Source organism: Loxodonta africana, chromosome 6 (genome assembly GCF_030014295.1).
Source record: "Loxodonta africana isolate mLoxAfr1 chromosome 6, mLoxAfr1.hap2, whole genome shotgun sequence".
Classification (NCBI taxonomy): Eukaryota; Metazoa; Chordata; class Mammalia; order Proboscidea; family Elephantidae; genus Loxodonta; species Loxodonta africana.
The window spans coordinates 8,830,859-8,849,317 of NC_087347.1; the positions used below are offsets into that span (position 1 = coordinate 8,830,859).

Sequence of the window (18,459 nt, forward strand, 5' to 3'; positions counted from 1 at the left end):
GCATGTTCAGGAGGGGAGGCGTGATGTTTTTCAGGTCCTAAAGAGGGGCTGCCTGATACGTGCACACCTGGGGAAAGCGAAATGGATGCCCCCCGCCCAACCCCACTGGACTGGAAGCTCTCCCTCTGCCCTACTGTCTTGGTTCTGGGGTGTCTGAGCTCCAGATGGCTGTGGACACCCATCCCGGAGGAAGGAAAGAAGAGCATGCTGGCTATTTTACAAGAACAATGTTTTCCTTATCAACTAATTGGCAATGGTTGGCTTGGCCGTGGTAGGATGCGGTCCTCCTGGGGCAACGACAGGCCGCATGTGGGCCCTAGGAAACACCTTCAGGGGAAGCCCGAAGCCCATGCTGACTGCAGTTGTCCAGGATCTTGAGGGTCTCCAGGGCTGCTCTCCGAACCCCAGGGTCTGAATCCAGCTGGAGCTCCTGGAGAGCTGAGAGTGAGCACAAGAAGGAGAATCAGGGCCTCCAATCATTGAGACCACAGCCCCGCCGTGGTCCGCCTGTGATCCTTGGGGCCACAGACCTGCCCTTTGCAGCATGTGCCGACCAGAGGCTGAGGTGGCCTGGTGGCCAGGCTTGTGTGGGCTGCAAACTGGGACACCCTTGTATTTGAGGTCAGAGGCCCAGGGTGGAGCTGAGGGGTCCTGAGGTCCACCATATCTTTCAGAGCTTTGGTCCCTACCCTACCAGGGACATGAGGACTGCCGGAGGCCTTAGTGCTGAGGGGAGACACAGACCAGGCAATGCAATGGACTTCACCCTTCCAATAGGGCTCATCTGCCTCCCTGGGACCTGGCTGCCCCTCCCCACCAACACAACAGAGGGTCAGCTGATGCTTCCCTTGAGCGGTTTCACTAGGCTTAGACCCACCAGAGTGGGCTTCCCAAAACAAGTCTTTGTGAGTCATGGGACTCAGAATGTAACAGTCTGCACTGCTTACAATTCCGTAACGCTGGGAAGTCCAGCTTTTTCAGGTAGCTTGCAGACATCTGCTTCATAATAATCCCTGAAATGACAGCCAAAGAAAGGCTCAGCACAGGGATTTTAGGGCAGCAGGCAAACCACCCCACCCTCTCGGTGAGAGACCCAGTTCACCTTTGAGGACATCTATCTGTTTAGGGTTTTGTTAGCAAAGAGGGAGCTGAGCTGGCGATCGGGTAGATGCGAGGCATGGGGACTAGCGGGTACAGAGGTAAGCGTGGTCCCAGCACTGCCACCCAGTCCTCCTCCCCACCCCAGACCCGGAGTCCCAGCTGCAGTCAATGATTGGGTTTGAGCAGAAGGCCTTCAGGGTCCACCCTGAGTCAGGGAGTCTGTCTGCTCACCTGCCAAGTTGCATGCAGCAACTCTGATACTTGACAAGCTACTTCTCACATAGGTGATAGTTTCCAGCAAGAAGCTGTAGAGAACAGCAGGCTTTTTCTGAGTCTGCAAACAACAGGGGCTCACAGCCGTGGAGGCGGGGCTCTGGGGGCCAGCCGCCACAGAGTGCCTCCCCACCTGCCTGAGGCATCACTTCCCATGCGTCTGAGGAGGTTTGCCCCACTGAGAACCAGAGAGGGCAGCTGCCTACCCCAGCCTCACACAGCCGGCTAGGAGCTGGGCAACTTAAGGACCCATCAGCCCCTGCTCCACTCGTCTGACGGCAAAGAGGATAACACGTGTCCAGATCTGCCCTCCAACATGTCGTTGGCGGCTGCCGTTGAGTCGATCTGGATTTGTGTCGGCCTCGTGAGTGCAGAGTAGAACTGCTCCATAGGGCTTTCAAGGCTGTGAGCTTCAGAAGCGGGTACCCAGGACTATCTCCCGAGGCACCTCTGGGTGGGTTCAAACTGACAACCTCTCGGCTAGTAGTCAAGCGCTTAACTGTTTGGGGCACCCAGGAAGCTTATTTTGGGCTACATAAAATATATTATTAAAATTAATTTGACCTCTTTTCACTTAATGTGCCTACTAGAAAACTTAAAATAGGTGTGTTCTTCCTTCTACTGCAATGCCATCGGAGAGTGCTGGTCTCAACATTTCACGTTTGGAAAGCAAACGCGGGGGCCGCGAGATGGAAGCCTGGGCAGCATCCACCCTGAGCTCAGTCCCGGGTGGCTTTCTCACCAGGACGGAGCACACGGTGGTCTGGAACACCATCATCTCGTCTGTGCTGGCGGCTCTCTGCCCAGGAGGGCTCTCCAGGCCCTTGGGGCCCCAGAAGTGCAGGCACTGGAACATGGTCTCCATGCAGGCCTGGGAGGGGCAGGACAGACGGATTCAGGGCGATTCGCGGAGGGGTGGGGCTGGCAGGGCTGTTGTTCCATCAAGGAGCAGTCCCGGAAAGGCCTTAGGAGGCTGCAGTGAGACAGAGTCTCCACAGTGTTGTATTAAAAATCCTGTTTCCTTTGCTGGGCTTCCTCCCCTCCAGCTTTGCCTTTGAATCCTGCTTTTGTTTGGAGGATATACATAAACCCCACTGTGCCTGCTAGCATGATTAAGAATGTTGCTGAGGTAACTTATATGAATTCCCTACTTGTAAACCCTTTAACGGCACTGGGTTTTTTTTTGGGGGGTGGGGTGTTAAACCCTTTAAAAGTAACATGCCTGCCCACCCTTGGGGAGCAGTCTTAGAAGCGGTAGCTCTGACGGACTCCTTTCCCTTGTACAATAAAATAAAGGTGCCTTTCCTGGTCTCCCACCTCAGTCTCTCGTTTATTGGCCAGTCTGAGTCATGCTGAGCTAGAACCTGGAGCTTCACATCCAGTAACAGGAGACGGCAGGGCTGGTGGGTGCAGGGGAGGGTGAGGGTGGCGAACATCTAGACCAGAGCCACTGCAGGCCTATGGAGCGCCTGTATGTGGATTTTTAAAAGGCCCTTTCCCAGCTGGTGCAAACGGTTAAGCACTCAGCTGTTAATCAAAAGATTGGCGCTCCAGTCTACCAAGTGGCACTTGGGGAGAAAGGCCCGCAAACTACTTCCAAAAAATCAGCCATTGAAAACCCAGTGGAGCACAGTTCTACCTAAATCAGAACAGTTAGGTACAGCTGGTATCTAACGTCAGCCACTCAAATGTCTGTCTTAAACCCAGTGCCGTCGAGTCGATTATAGGACAGAGTAGAACTACCCCATAGAGTTTCCAAGGAGCGCCTGGTGGATTTGAACTGCCGACCCTTTGGTTAGCAGCCGTAGCACTTAACCACTACACCACCAGGGTTTCCAGTGTCTGTCTTAGTATATAGTATATAGTGTACCTTTCTATGAGTAAAAAACATTAAAGAAACATTTCCAGACACACTAGAACATCTTTAAAATGATAACACAGTAATAATAATAATTTTTTGATGCGTGTCGCAAAGTAGCACCCGTTTGTTATTGTGAACCATTGCACGTACCTCGAATTTCTAATATAATGGGCTTTACGGGGGTTGGTTTGTAAGTATGGGTTGTACGTAAGTCGGACGTTCATAACCCAGAGGTCACCAGGTCTTTCTTCCGAGGCACCTCCGGGTAGACTCAAACCTCTAACCTTGCATTTAGCAGCTGAGCATGTTAACCATGTGGGTCACCCAGGGACTCTTACGCAGCTAGGCTCTAGTAAACTGGTCTGTGGGTCGTCTGGGATGAGGGTCTGGTGGACGGTGACACCTGGGCTCCCAGGGAAGCCTGCAGCCAACTGAGCCAGCAGGCCAGGGAAGCAGGGGCCGTCTTTGGGCCAGAGGGACTGCGTGTCTTACCCTGGCTGTGCAAGAGCAGGGGTCCTGGCAGTGCAGCATGAGGGAGACCCAGGCTTTCTTCACCTCTACCTTGAACAGATGCTTCTTGGATATCCTGACCACCTTGGCCAGCGTCCCGAAGAGCACGAAAGCTTTGAACCGTAGCATCTCACTCTCCTGCAGCCAAGTGCACAAGGAAGTCAGAGATTCCAGGAGCGAGAAGCCCAACAAAACCCCTGCCATTCCTCACGGGCCCTGCCATTCCTCACGGGCCCTGCCATTCCTCACGGGCCCTGCCATTCCTCACGGATGCCCTGTGAGGCCTTTCTGGATCATTCCACTGGGGTCAACTAGCTCTAAAGGGACTAGGCATTACTCTGGGGTCAATGACCGTCTCTTCCCAAGAGGGAGGCTCGTGCTAAATCTGAGCCCATGTCACGGCCTGGTAGAGGGCCCAGCATGTCAAAAAGTATTTGTGGACTCAAGGAGTTCAAGGCGGGAAGCTCATTCCCCAACAGCAGGGGAAGAGGGCCCCATGATTCCTGATCCATGGCTATTGATTCTCTACAGCTGAGAACAACTTTTTTTCCCCAAGATCCGGTTATCAGCCAACCAGTACATCATCACCAAGTAGGACCTGGAGTCCCGGGTGTGGCTAAAGGTTAATGTGCTCGGCTGCTAAGCCGAAGGTTGGAGGTTTGAGTCTACCCAGAGGTGCCTCAGAAGAAAGGCCTGGAGATCTACTTCCCAAAAATCAGCCACTGCAAACCCTGCGGAGCGAGGCTCTACTCGGACACACGCGGGGTCGCCATGAGTCGGAGCTGACTTGGTGGCAAGTGGTTTTTCAAGTAGGATGGGGGGCTCTTTCTGCCCCAGGAAACATCTTTTTGGGGGCATCTGAAGTGCTCATCTGCTCATAGGCAGACATTCACGGGGCTGGGGGAGTCCCATCTGGGCTCACGTTGTCGAAGAAGGCCCTGCACTGCTCGGAGATGGCTTCCAAAGACGGCCCCACATCCCCTTCCCGGAGCTCCGCCAGGATCTTGGTCAGGGCGGCCATGCCCTCGGAGGCCACACTGGTGCTGGTGGGCTCTCTCAGGGAGCACAGGCACTTCTCCAGCAGGAGCTTCCGGTACTGCTTCACCTGGACGGGCACAGGGGCCGTCGGCCTCTGCAGCCGAGCTCTCTGGGTGACCAGAAGCTCCCACACTGGGCCTCAGCAGGTGTGGTCCCCACCACCCAGCTCCAGGGGGCCTGTGCCACAGGGCCTGGCTCAACAGGCACAGTTGCCCACCACCCAGCTCCGGGGGCCCTACACGCCATGCCCTGGCTCAGCAGGCATGGCCCCCACCACCCAGCTCCAGGGGGCCTGCGCCACAGGGCCTGGCTCAGCAGGCACCATCCCTCACCATCCTGCTTCAGGGGGCTGCACCCCACGGCCTGACTCAGAAGATGTGGTCCCTACTACCCAGCTCCAGGGGCCTGCATCCCAGGGCCTGGCTCAGTGGTTATGGTCCCCACCAGTCATCTCCAGGGGGCTGCACTCCTGGGCTTGGCTCAGCAGGCAGGGTCCCCCACTACCTGGTTCCTAGGGGCCTGCAACCCAGGGCCTGGCTCAGTAGGTATGGTTCCCACCACCCAGCTCCAGAGGCCTGCATCCCAGGGCCTGGCTCAGTGGTTACAGTCCCCATCACTCATCTTCAGGGGGCTACACCCCTGGACCTGGCTCAGCAGGTGGGGTCCCCACCATCCAGCTCCAGGGAGCTGCACCTGGGGCCTGGCTCAGTGTCAGGCATGCCCGTCGCAGCGTGGTACCTTCTTGGGGGCGCCTAGGGCCATGTTGCCAAGGGCACGCAAGGAGAGCATCCGCAGAGCCTCGTCCTCCTGGTCCACACCCCTCTCCAGCATGAACACTGCGGGCTTCAGCAGCTTCTCCTGGTACAGAATTGGGTCGCTCATGAACTGGAAAGGAGAACTTTTAAAGATTATCACACGTACAAGCCAATTTCTCAGCGAAAGGTGGGAAATAGAATTAAATCCTCTGCCTAGACCAGCCCCACCGTGAGGAGGACTCTGGCCAGCCACGTAACCTCTCTGTGTCTCAGTTTCCTTATCTGTAAAAATACCCCAAACCTGTTGCCATTGAGTCAATTCCGACTCATGGCGACCCCATGTGACAGAGTAGAACTGTCCAAAGGGTTTTCTAGGGTGTCATGCCCTATTTTAAATATTCTTCAGGATAAAGTCCAAGCTTAGCATCCATTTAAAAATCATTTATCACCCAGCCCTCTCTACTTCTGAAGCTTTTAAATAACATGGGCCTCAGAAGCTGAACCTAACTTCCCAAAAGAAATAATGAGCTACCACTATTTCAGGAGTCCTCCCCACGTGGCCTGGCAATGGTGCAAACCCCTTGGGGGGCATTGTCTCATTTAATCCTCACTGAAGCCTGGCAAGGTGGGTGCTGTTATCCCCAGCTGAGCGGATGCAGAGGGTAAAGCACAGGGAGTCTGAGAAACCGGCCCAGGCCCTCGGACGCCAGACCTGCTTCTTGCCTACAGTGTTAGACTTGTAAACCAGACATACCTTTCGTGAGACAGCAAGGGGCCTCTCCTTGTGTCTTAGTCATCTAGCGCTGCTATAACAGAAATACCACAAGTGGATGGTTTTAACAAAGAGAAGTTTATTCTCTCACAGTTCAGTACGCTAGAAGTCTGAATTCAGGGTGCAGGCTCCAGGGAAAGGCTTTCTCTCTGTCAGCTCTGGAGGGAGGTCCTTGTGATGTATCAGTCTTCCCTTGGTCTGGGAGCATCTCAGCGCAGCAACCTCAGGTCCAAAGGACACGCTCTGCTCCCAGCACTGCTTTCTTGTTGGTATGAGGTCCACCCTCTCTGCTTGCTTCCCTTTTATCTCTTAAGGGATAAAATGTGGTGCAGGCCATACCCCAGGGAAACTCCCTTTATATTGGATCAGGGACACGACCTGGTAAGGGTGTTACAATTCCACCCTAATCCTCTTAACGTAAAATTACAATCTCAAAATGGAGAACAACCACAGAATACTGGGAATCACAGACTAACCAAGTTAATACACATTTTTTGGGGGACACAATTCAATCCACAATACCTTCCAACTGGCCTTACAGGGTTTACAGAGGAGGCAGGATCAGAGGTACCTGGGAGTGTGCAATGGTCGGCTTGTGAATGCTTTTTGAAAGCTTCGCATGTGAGTCTTGCTCTAGGCCAAGGGGTGAGCAGATGATGGCCTGCCATTCGTTTTTGTCCAGGCTCCAAGCTAAAAACTGTTTTCACTTTTTTTTCTAAATCCCCCATCCCCCGCCACATTCTGCCCTTCCCATAGTCCCTGGTAACCACTAGTCTTTTGTCTCAATGCATTTGTCTATTCTAGATATTTCATTCCCACATGCAAGGCGAGGGTTCCACCACTGTACCACCACTGGCCCTAGTTTTCTTTAGGGCTATTTAGTAAAGCATTTTATTTTCTAGATATTTTTGTTAAGGCTATTTAATGAGATGTGGAGCCGTGTTGGTGTAGTGGTTAAGAGCTCAGCTGCTTACCAAAAGGTTGGCAGTTCGAATCTACCAGCTGCTCCTTGGAAAACCCTATGGACCAGTTTTACTCTGCCTTATAGGGTCGCTATGAGTCGAAATCAACTCATCAGCATCAGGTTTGGTTTTTAATAAGATATTTCATATTCTAGATATTTCGTGGAATTATACACCATTTGTTAATAATACGAGAAGCTGGGCTACATGAAGAAGAACGGGGCATCAGGATTGGTGGAAGACTCATTAACAACCTGCGTTATGCAGATGACACAACCTTGCTTGCTGAAAGTGCAGAGGACTTGAAGTACTTCCTGATGAAGATCAAAGACCAAAGCTCTCAGTATGAATTACACCTCAGCATAAAGAAAACAAAAATCTTCACAACTGGACCAATAAGCCTCATCATGATAAAATGGAGAAAAGACTGAAGTTGTCAAGTATTTCATTGTACTTGGATCCACAATCAACAGCCATGGAAGCAACAGTGAAGAAATCAAAAGACATATTGCATTGGGCAAATCTGCTGCAAAGGACCTCTTTAAAGTGTTGAAAAACAAAGATGTCACCTTAAAGACTAAGGTGTGCCTGACCCAAGCCATGTTTTTTTCAATTGTATCATATGCATGTGAAAGCTGGACAACGAATAAGGAAGACCGAAGAAGAATTGACGCCTTTGAATTGTGGTGTTGGCGAAGAATATTGAATCTACCATGGACTGCTGAAAGAACGAACAGATCTGTCTTGGAATAAGTACAACCAGAATGCTCCTTAGAAGCAAGGATCACAAGGCTGCGCCTTACATACTTTGGACATGTTGTCAGGAGGGATCAGTCCCTGGAGAAGGACATCCTGCTTCGTAGAGTACAGGGTCAGAGGAAAAGAAGACCCTCAACAAGATGGATTGGCACACTGGTTGCAACAATGGGCTCAAGCATAACAATGATTTGTAAGGATGGCGCAGGACCGGGCAGTGTTTCATTCTGTGGTACATAGGATCGCTATGAGTCAGAACCAACTCGAGGATTCCTAACAACATACATCATTTTGTGTCTGACTTATTTCATTCAGCACGATGTTTTCAAAGTTCGTTCATGTCATAGCATGAACAGGACTTGATTTTGCTTTGTAGTTGAGTAATATTCCATTGTATGTATATATCACATATTGTTTATCCATTTGTCTTTTGAAGGACACTTGGGTTGTTTCCACTTTGGAGCTATTGAGAATAATGCTGCCGTGAATATTTCCATACAAGTATCTGTTTGAATCCCCACTTTCAGTTCTTTTGGGTATATACCTAGGACTGGAATTGCTGGATCATGTGGTCATTCTCTGTTTAACTTTCTTAGGAACCACCAGGCTGTTTTCCAAAGTGGCTGCGCTATTTTACATTCCCACCGGGAATAGATGAGGGCTTCAACGCTGGTCATTTTCCATTTTTCTGGTCATGGCCATCCTAGTGGGTGTGAAGTGGCACCTCGTTGTGGTTTTGATTTCCATTTCCCTGATGACTAATGACATCGAGCATTTTTTCATGAGCTCTTTGGCCATTCGTAGGTCTTCTTTGGAGAAATGTCTGTTTAAGTCCTTTGCCATTTTTTAACTGGGTTATTAGCTTTTTTTGTTGTTTCACATTCTCAAATGACTGGAAAAACCTAAAGAAGGATATTTCATGACACATGAAAGCCATATGTACTTTAAATTTCGGTGTCCATCAATAAAGTTTTATTGGCACACAGCCACACCCATTGGTTAATGTGTTGCCTGGGGCTGCTTTCAAGCTACAACAGTTGAGTTGAGCCATTGCAACAAAGGCCTACAAAATTGAAAATATTTCCTACCCAGACCTTTACAGAAAATTTTGCAGATCCCAGCACAAGGCTGCTGTTTAGTTCCTATGGTGTACTGGGCACCATCCAGCTAATCAAACTTCTCCTAGAATTTTCTGGTCAATTCCCTCAGGATCCCGTAAGTGCTCCAACTGTATGAAAGGTAACCGGGCCCAAGTAGCTATCACACATCTCCTGGCCTTCTCATCTGGCAAAGCCCTGTTGACCATTCAGAGCCCTCCTTGCACAGCCCCTCCCGTGCCCCTCGTTCCCAGCGAGTCTGAGGGGCCTCCTCCGGGATTTTCAGGTGTTGGCAGCACTTAACACATCACACATCCTTTACTGTTCCACTTCAGTCACAGGCTGTGTCTCAGCCTCACTCCCGTGGAAGGGAGGGAGGGAGGACGGGAGGGAGGACGGGAGGGAGGACGGGAGGACGGGAGGGAGGGAGGGAGGGAGGGAGGGAGGGAGGGAGGGAGGGAGGAAGGAAGGAAGGAAGGAAGGAAGGAAGGAAGGAAGGAAGGAAGGAAGGAAGGAAGGAAGGAAGGAAGGAAGGAAGGAAGGAAGGAAGGAAGGAAGGAAGGAGCGCATCAACACACAGATGAGGGAAGCCCGCCTGCCCCCTTGACTCAGACATCCCTCAGAGACAGGGCACCTGGCCCTGACCTGAGCCCTCCTGAGACACCCCGCACCCACCCTGTGCCCACCCCCCGACGGGTGCCTCACTTCCACACACACCGCCGTGCTGCTGATGCGGCAGCTCAGGACTTCTGTGTCCATGCCCCTCAGCACGAGCTCTGACAGCCTCTGCCTGTAGCCTTCCATGTTCTGCAGGCACAACCTGGGGGAGAGACGGGCAGCCCCGGGGCCAAGAGGTTCTCAGACTCTGCCGGACCTTTGCTAAGAGCCCAGCAGCCCACAGAATGAGCATCCAGGACCTCTCCCTCATCTCCCCAGGGGTTTGGTGGGGTGGTCTTGGAAGTACGTACTTTCCGTCTACCTTTCACATGAGGGAAGTAGGATGAGGGCTGCTCATGAGTGATCAAAAGTAAAAAAGAAAACCAAACAAGCTGTCATTAAGTTGACTCCAACTCACGGTGACCCCATGTGTGTCAGAGTAGAACTGCACTCCATTGGATTTTCTTTATTTTGATGTTGTTGTTGAGAATATACACAGCAAAAGATATACCAATTCAACAGTTTCTACATGGACAATTCAACAACACTGATTACATTCTCAGAGTTGTGTAATCATTCTCACCCTCCTTCTTTGAGTTGTTCCTCCCTCATTAATGTAAACTCACTGCCCCCTAAGTTTCCTATCTAATCTTTCAAATTGCTGTTGTCAATTTGATCCCTTATAGATACTTCTTAAAAGAGCGCAATGCCCAAGGCAGACATTCTTCACTAGTTAAGCTAAGTTATTGTTTGGTTTTAAGTAGACTTCAGGGGGGATTTTTGATTTAAGGTTTAAACATCATCTCAGGGCAATAGTTTCAGGGGTTCATCCAGCCTCCATGGCCCCAGAAAGTCTGAAGTCCTTGGGAATTTGAAATTCTGGTCTACATTTCCCCCTTTTGATCAGGATTCATCTCCCTTTGATGAAAATGTTCAGTAATACTAGCCGGGTACCATCCAGTTCTTCTAGCCTCATGGCAAAGGAGGCAGTTGTTCACGGAGGCAATTAACCACACATGCCATTTCCTCCCCCGATCCTGATCCATAGGGTTTTCAATGGCTGAATGTTTGGGAAGTAGATTGCCAGGCCTTTCTTCGGAGATGCTTCTGGGTGGATCCAAATTGCCAACCTTTCAGTTATCCGTTTGCACCACCCAGAACTCCATGAATGATTACCAAAAAACAAAACCAAACCCACTGCCGTGGAGTCGATTCCGACTCATAGCAGCCCTATAGGACAGAGTAGAACTGCACCATAGAGTTTCCAAGGAGCGCCTGGCAGATTCGAACTGCCCACCTCTTGGTTAGCAGACTCAACACTTAACCACTATGCCACCAGGGTTTCCCCATGAATGATTAGAATTGGGGAAATAACTCCCCATCCTGGCCCTGCTCAGATGCCCCTGTCTGCTCTTGGGCAAGTACCCTCAGCTCTCTGAAACTCTCTGTTTCCTGCTGTGAAATAGGAAGGTGTGGAATAAAAGAGTACCAGGGTGGTGCCAACATTTAAGTGCTCGGCTGCTAACTGAAAGGTTGGAGATTCAAGTCCATCTAGAGATGCCTCAAAAGAAAGGCCTGGTGATCTACTTTCAAAAAATCCGCACTGAAAACCCTGTGGGGCACATTCTACCCCAACACACGTGGGGCTGCTGTGAGCGGAAGTCGACGCGATGGCAGCTGGAATGGGGATTTTCTTGCACAACACTGCTGTCCCGGAGTATGGAATGTGGAGCAGTTGCATGGAACGTAAGATGATACGGCAGTTCCCCAGAAGTGAGGGTTCAGTCCAAACCTGGACTGTGCCCTTGGCGGAGGGGGGGGGGGCGGGGGGGCGTCCCTTCCCTCCAGTAAGAAGTGCAGGTGCCACCTCCACCTGTGAGAGCCTGGCCCACCCACCTGGCGAGCAGGCCCACGCCTTCCAGGAAGGTGGCACTGTTCTCCAGGAGGCTCCACACGCCCTGCTCCTCCAGGCCGCACACCAGGCGCTCGCTGTTGACTCTCCTGAACAACAGCTGCATGGATTTGATGGTGATCCTGGAAGAAGGTGGGGGTATGATGCCTCGGTCCTCTGGCCTGTGAAATGGACTCACAATGCCTTCTGGGCCTGGCTCAAGGGGTGAAGGAACGTGAGACCTCGCGAGAAGGGTCTGCAAAGCCTTAAAAATCATGCCCTGCTGGAAACATGGGAGGCATCGGGAGTTAGTACAACTCCTGAAATCTCCTCCTCCCCACCAGGAGAGGACAATGAGGGGCCCACAGTGGAGATGGCCCATGGAGTCTAGTGGCTTCTAAGAGGTGGCCGGAGGTCGTGTCCATCTGGGCCTGCTGATTGCACCCTGTAAGCCCCTCGCACCCACCCACTCTCAGGAGCACCTTTGCAGGTTGACCTCCTCAGGCAGGGTCCCTGTGTGCACCAGCCGCCATGTCTTCAGGACGGGGGATGAAGCCTCGGGCCCATGACTGCTGCTGAGCTGCAGAAGGAGAGTGTAGATGAGGTCTGGGAGGAGGTCCAGGAGCCTGTCGTCACGGTCCATCTTCTCCACGAGGAGGTGGATGGTGCACAGGGTCTGGGGAGAGCAGTTTGCAGGTGTTGGGGCTCCTGTCCTGCAGCCCAGAGAAGCCCCTGGCCAGCCCCTGACACTCACCATCAGAGGGTCCACTGCAGCCAGCCGCCAGATGTCAGCCTTGGAGGTGGCATTTGTCCTAGGGCTGAACCGAGACTGGAGCCGGCCCATAAGACCATGGAGCATTGTCCTCGCGAAGGGCAGGTTCTCTGCCACAGCCTGCCACACCTCGGTCAGGTGGCTAACAAAGGCATGTAAAGGACTGTAGGTTTCTGGCCTCGTTTCCTTGCGGTAAGAGGCCTTGTTGGCCTCTCAGCAGCCCTGGGAGTAGGGGTTCACCCCTGGAGTCTCAGGGAGGTGGAGCGACCTGCCTAAGGTTGTATGATTAGAACCCAGATGCAGGACACCTGAGCTCCATGGTACCCCTGGGACTGCCATGGCCCCCTGGAACCACCAGCTTCACTTACAGGTGACCTTGGAGGTCCCCACCAGGCCTTCCACCTAATGCCTTTATGGGCATGTCAAATAAAAGTCTCCATGTATTAATGCCTCGTGCTAGGCAGCTGGCTTATGCCATTCAGTCCCCACAACAAATATTGGAAGAAAGATATATTTTATCTCCACCTCTCCATATTCTACAGAAGAGGAAACCAAAGCTTGCAGAAATCAGGTAACTTGCACACTACAGTTAGAAATGGCCTTCCCTAAAGGTTGGTGGTTCTAACCCATTCAGCAACTCCACGGAAGAAAGGTCTGTCGATCTGCTTTCGTAAAGATAACAGCCAAGAAAACTGTATGGAGCAGTTCTACTCTGTAACACACAGAGTCACTATGAATGGGAATTGACTCAATGGCAGTGGGTTTTCCCTGATTCCCAGGCTGCTAACCGAAAGGTTGGCAGTTCAGATCCACCCAGAGGCACCTCAGAAGAAACGCCTGGCCATCTACTTCTGAAAAATCAGCCACTGAAAACCCTGCGGAGCACAGTTGTACCCTGACACATGTGCGGCAGCCATGAGTCTGAGTCAGATCAATGGCAACTGGCTGGTTCTGGTTTCTGCTGGAGGAATACAATACACCAGAGGGCGTCCAGGAGCTCTGTTCTCCATGGGGGAGCAGTAGTGGGCTCTGTGGGCTCGGCCCCAGAGGAGACAACAGGAAAAGAAAAAACAAAAAGAAACCCATTGCCATTGAATACATTCCGACACATAGCAACCCTATAGGACAGAGTAGAACTGCCCTATATGGTTTCCTAGGCTGTATGGAAACCCTAGTGGTGTAGTGGTTAAGTGCTACAGCTGCTAACCAAGAGGTCAGCAGTTCGAATCCACCAGGCACTTCTTGGAAACTCTATGGGGCAGTTCTACTCTGTTTTATAGGGTCGCTGTCAGTCGGAATCGACTCAATGCCAACGGGGTTAATCTTTACAGAAGCTGACTGCCACATCCTTCTCCCTCGGATCAGCTGGTGGGTTGGAATCACCAAACTTTTGGTTAGCAGCCGAGCGGTTAACCACTGCACCATCAAGACTTCAGGTCCATATTATGAAGCTGTAGAAGTCGGGGCTCTGGGTCGTGGATCATCAGAGGTCAGTGCCCCCCATAGGAGGCGTTGCAGAGGGGCAACTGACCCGCCTCTGGGCCAGACAAGGTACTATTTAAGGCCCCCATCTTTTGGGGTGTGTCAGTGGGGGTGAGTTCAGCATGGCCTGGGTTCCACAGGCGTCCGTGGCTGCCACAGCCTGGGGCACTTACCTCTCCATGGGCAGGGGCTGCCTCAGGAGTGATGTGAGGACGGTCTCCTGGTGGTAGTGTGCCAGCAGCAGAATGCCTTCAATGAGGAGGCGTCGCACCTCAAGGTGGTCCACCACTGGCAGATGGGCCAAGATGGTGCCCAGGATCTCGGCCACCTGGTGGTGGGCAGGCTATCACAGAGCCAGCCTGGGCCTGCTGACCTCCTCCCCTCACCCCAAGGACTCTTGCCCCGTTGGACAATGGAGTGGTTAAACCTCCAGCCTGCTCCCTAGTGTGTCCTTTGGTCTTTTCCTGGAACTAATTTTATTGGGATTTCAGCGTGGGAGGTGGTGGGCTCTGGGAGAGAGAGCCGTGGGCCTTGAGCCCAGCCTGTACTTACCTACCAGGTTACCTTCAACAAGTTTTTTCCCGTTCTAGAACCCTTCTTCCTCCTCCTCCTCAACAACCAGGGGCTTGGGGGAGGCATTCTCAGCAAGGGCAAGAGGGGCCCCACCAGGTCCTAGTCTGGGGCCTGGTCCTCTCCATGCTCCAGGCAGCCTGACCCCCATGGCCGCCCCCGCCCTGGCTCCACCACCTTGTCCTCCAGCTCTTTGACCCGCATCTGAAGGAAGGTGCCTATCCAGGTGACAGAGGCCTTGTCGTGCTGGAGGTCCATGGCCCCGATGTTCTCGCAGAGCTTCTGGATGAGAGAGACCACCTCGTCGCAGTTAAACTCCATGCACACCACCTAGAACCAGAGCAGGCCTTCCTGGGGGTCAGCAACCAAGGACCAGGCTGCCTCCCCTTCCCCACACCTGCCTGTTTAGCCCCACCTCACAGGCCCCACCCTCTCCCACTCAGACTTTCCCACATTCCCCTGTGGGCCCTATCCCACCTCTCGGGACTGCTCAGGACATCACTCTTATGCTTCAAAGCCCCCACTGCCGCCATCCCAGACTCAGTCTGGTGGTCCATGGACTCTGATGTACCCCACCTATCTGGCTCTTCTGTCACCTGCGCCCACCACCGCAGCCCCCACAGGAAGCTTCACCCCAAACACTGCCTCCCCACTTTGCTATCTGGGGGTCTGGTCCTGCCTCTGCACAAGCCCCCCGACCCCTGAGGTGGAAGTGGCCTGCCCCTATGAAGCCCCAGCCCTCTGTTTGGGCCCCTTCAGGCACTTTCATGTACTGCAACCACCCAGTGGGCCCCTGTGCCAATGCCTGGGGTGTCAGGTCTTGTTTTAACCCTTTCCATGGCCTCCGCCATGCTCAGGGAGAAGACAGCAGGGGGCTGTTAAGCACCTACTGTGGAAATAGCATAGTGGTTAAGAGCTACAGCTGCTAACTAAAGGGTCAGGAGTTCAAATCCACCAGGCACTCCTTGGAAGCTCTATGGGGCAGCTGTACTCTGCCCTATAGGGTCGGTGAGTTGGAATCGACTCGATGGTAACGGGTTTGTTTTATGTGCGTGTGTGTGTGTTCCAGGCACAGAGTGAGGCCTTAACATGTGTCAGAATGTTTAAATATGGATGGCGTAGAGTTGGGCCCTAGGTCCTGGAGGCAGCGCCCCCTGCAGGAGGATGTGGCTAGTGTGGCCAGACTGAGGCAGGTGGCCAAAGGCACAGGGAGACCTGTCAACACCCCACATGACCTCCACTGCTCATCACCTTGGCGATTCTGGAGGATGCACAGAAAATTGTCTCCTCATCAGGGCCCTTGAGGTCCTCCTTACATTTCATAAGCTCCTTTTCCTTGGAAGCGTCCCACAAGGAGCAGGTCTGGCTGGCTGTTGGGATGCGATTGCAGACAGGATTGGCAAGGACAAAGGGCTTCATGGCACCCTGGCTCCATGATGTCACTGCCTTCCTCCACCTTCACACTGTGGTTCCTGCCACCTGGGGGTGCCGTTCCCCACCTCCGCCCTACACAGCTCAGATGCCTGCCTCCATCAAGGCTTTCCCTTGACACCCCGCCAGCCACATTCTTGGTCTTTGAGGCCCCCACGAGTCATGCTAACCAATGTGTCCTCTTTCCATATCCTTCCAGGCCTCTGGGTGAACTCTTCCACCCCTCTGCATTCCCCCTGGTCACCCTGGTTCATCCACACAAACACCTGCACAGAGAAGCCACACTCCCCGCCGAAGGGCCCACACCCACCTCCTCCCACCCAGCCTGGGGAGGCCAGTCTCAAGGCCCCTCTGTACCGTGAAGGTCCAGCAGGCTGGACAGGACGTCAGTGGAGGCCACTCGGGTTCTTCGGTGGGGGTCACAGGTGCATGGGGCAACGAGTCCCACCAGGGTGCCAAACTGCCCCAGCTTCAGGGGTATCTGTGGAGGATAGGAGACTGCACCCTCACGTCCTCTGTCTGCTCAGCAGAACTGGTGCTGCCCCCGGGGCAGCATAAAGGGTGAACCCTGCTCTGAACACATCCGTTGGGAAAGGGGAAGATGGCACCGTCCACCTCCCACCCAAGCTTGCAGTCCCCCAAGCCTCACAGCTCGAGTTCCCTGCCAGATCCCGGGAGCCCTGCTCAGGACTCAGCTGAATCACCCCTTCCACCTCAGGCCCAATTTCTATGTCCGGGCCCTTGCCTAGTTCCTGTGACTGAGTCCTGGGCTCAAATCTGAGCCACCCACCCCTTACCTCACCTCTCAGTCCCCCATTTTCCTTGTCTCTTAAGCAGAGGTAGTAAAGGCACCGCCTCTTTCAGGGAATGCTGTGAGAATCGAATCACATAGTCCAGGTGGTGCACTCCCCGCAGGGGTTGGTCTCAAAGTTACCTAGATTAGGGTGGGTCCCAGCCTCATTTTCTGGTGCCCTAGGTCTAGGGTTCTGCCCCCTCTATGCCGGGTTGAATAGTGTCCCCCTAAAACCCATGTGTGGAAACCCTGGTGGCATAGTGATTAAGTGCTACAGCTGCTAACCAAAGGGTCGGCAGTTCAAATCCGCCAGGCGCTCCTCAGAAACTCTATGGGGCAGTTTTACTCTGTCCTATAGGGTCACTATGAGTCGGAATCCACTCGACGGCACTGGGGTTTACTGGGTAAAATCCATGTCTAACAGGGAGCTCAGAATGTGACCTTACTTGGAAACAGGGTCTTTGCAGATGTAATTAGTTCAGATGAGGTCGCACTGGGTTGGGATGAATCTCTTATAAGAATAGAAGAGAACACACAGAGACAGAGACAGAGACGAAGAGAAGAAGCTCCAGGGAGACGGAGACAGAGGTCGGAGTGATGGATCTACAAGCCAAGGAACACCAAGGATTGCCAGCAACTACTAGAAGCTGGAAGAATCAAAGAAGGATGTTCTCCAGAGCCTTCAGAGAGAGCACGGCCCTGCTGACACCTTGACTTCAGACTTCTACCTTCTGGGACTGCGATAGAGTAAATGTCTATCGTTTTAAGATACCCAGTGTGTGGTGACTTGTTGTGGCAGCCACAGGAAGCTCGTATGCCCACTTCGTTCTCACCATTCACCAGCCCTGGGACCTGCATGCCAGCCCCGGGACACAGATCCTCCCCCTGCCAACAGGCTTTCCTCAGGACAAGGCAATCAAAGAGGACCCAACAAATGTAGAAAAAGAGACATCATGAAGCTGTGTCAGTCATAGCTAATGAATAAAAACATTATACTGTCTTGTGGCATTCATGTCAAACTTTGTAAAATTTGTCATTTTGCAGCCATTTCTTTTCTCGTTCTAAGTAAATGTTCACTTCACTAACCAATGTTGTATTCCTAATTGTGTACTCTTTTCCTTAAAGAGAGCCCTCACCACTCATGCTATGAGCCCCAGCCCACAAAACCTGGGTCCATGCAGAGGTCCAGCCAAGGTGCAGTCCAGCTCCTCCCTCACCCACCCCAGACCAGTGGCTAGCTCATCGCAGGACCCTTTGGCCATTCCCCAAAGAGGCGGCCTCTTCCCAAGATACTCTTCAGGGGGATGATTTGATTTCAAGTGTCCACTCTTCTCACTGACAGAGGGAAATTTCTTGATGGGTGTCAAAGTGATCGGTTGGGGGGTTGGGTGTGCCCCAACTCACACAGACGCCCACGCTCTGGACGTAGATCTGCATAAGGCGTAGATGGAGATTCATGGCCTTCTCCCGCTCACATTCTTTCTCTGACAAGATCCACTTTTCCAGGAGCTGTGGGTAGAGGCCAAAACACAGAAGGGGGTGGAGGGAGCATTAAAGTCCTGGTGCCGGCCCTTTCCTAGCTGGTGATTGCCCTCTGTGCCCTTCCCCTTCAAGATCTGATTTTCAATGTGTCTCTATGGTTCTAGACACTTCTGGTTTCTCCCAAGGCCCCATCCAGTAAAGGAGAGTAGGCTGTGGGCAGAGAGAGAGCATCCCCGGCCTCCTTACCAGTGTGTAC

At 52.7% G+C, this 18,459-nt stretch overlaps 1 protein-coding gene across 1 annotated transcript in view; it reads right to left on the minus strand.

Annotated features, from left to right (window-relative positions):
• Positions 1 to 316: 316 nt before the first annotated feature.
• MROH2A (maestro heat like repeat family member 2A) overlaps positions 317 to 18,459 on the minus strand; it is a 60,543-nt gene continuing 42,400 nt past the window's right edge. The window contains exons 27-42 of the mRNA XM_064286513.1: positions 18,126 to 18,230; positions 16,286 to 16,409; positions 15,749 to 15,867; positions 14,675 to 14,827; positions 14,101 to 14,255; positions 12,428 to 12,587; positions 12,156 to 12,349; positions 11,679 to 11,816; positions 9,831 to 9,945; positions 5,522 to 5,668; positions 4,668 to 4,850; positions 3,728 to 3,883; positions 2,117 to 2,245; positions 1,333 to 1,435; positions 948 to 1,013; positions 317 to 438 (exon numbers count right to left, since the gene is read on the minus strand). Coding sequence (XP_064142583.1) covers positions 317 to 438; positions 948 to 1,013; positions 1,333 to 1,435; positions 2,117 to 2,245; positions 3,728 to 3,883; positions 4,668 to 4,850; positions 5,522 to 5,668; positions 9,831 to 9,945; positions 11,679 to 11,816; positions 12,156 to 12,349; positions 12,428 to 12,587; positions 14,101 to 14,255; positions 14,675 to 14,827; positions 15,749 to 15,867; positions 16,286 to 16,409; positions 18,126 to 18,230 — 2,169 coding nt within the window. The remainder of the gene's footprint in view (positions 439 to 947; positions 1,014 to 1,332; positions 1,436 to 2,116; positions 2,246 to 3,727; positions 3,884 to 4,667; positions 4,851 to 5,521; positions 5,669 to 9,830; positions 9,946 to 11,678; positions 11,817 to 12,155; positions 12,350 to 12,427; positions 12,588 to 14,100; positions 14,256 to 14,674; positions 14,828 to 15,748; positions 15,868 to 16,285; positions 16,410 to 18,125; positions 18,231 to 18,459) is intronic.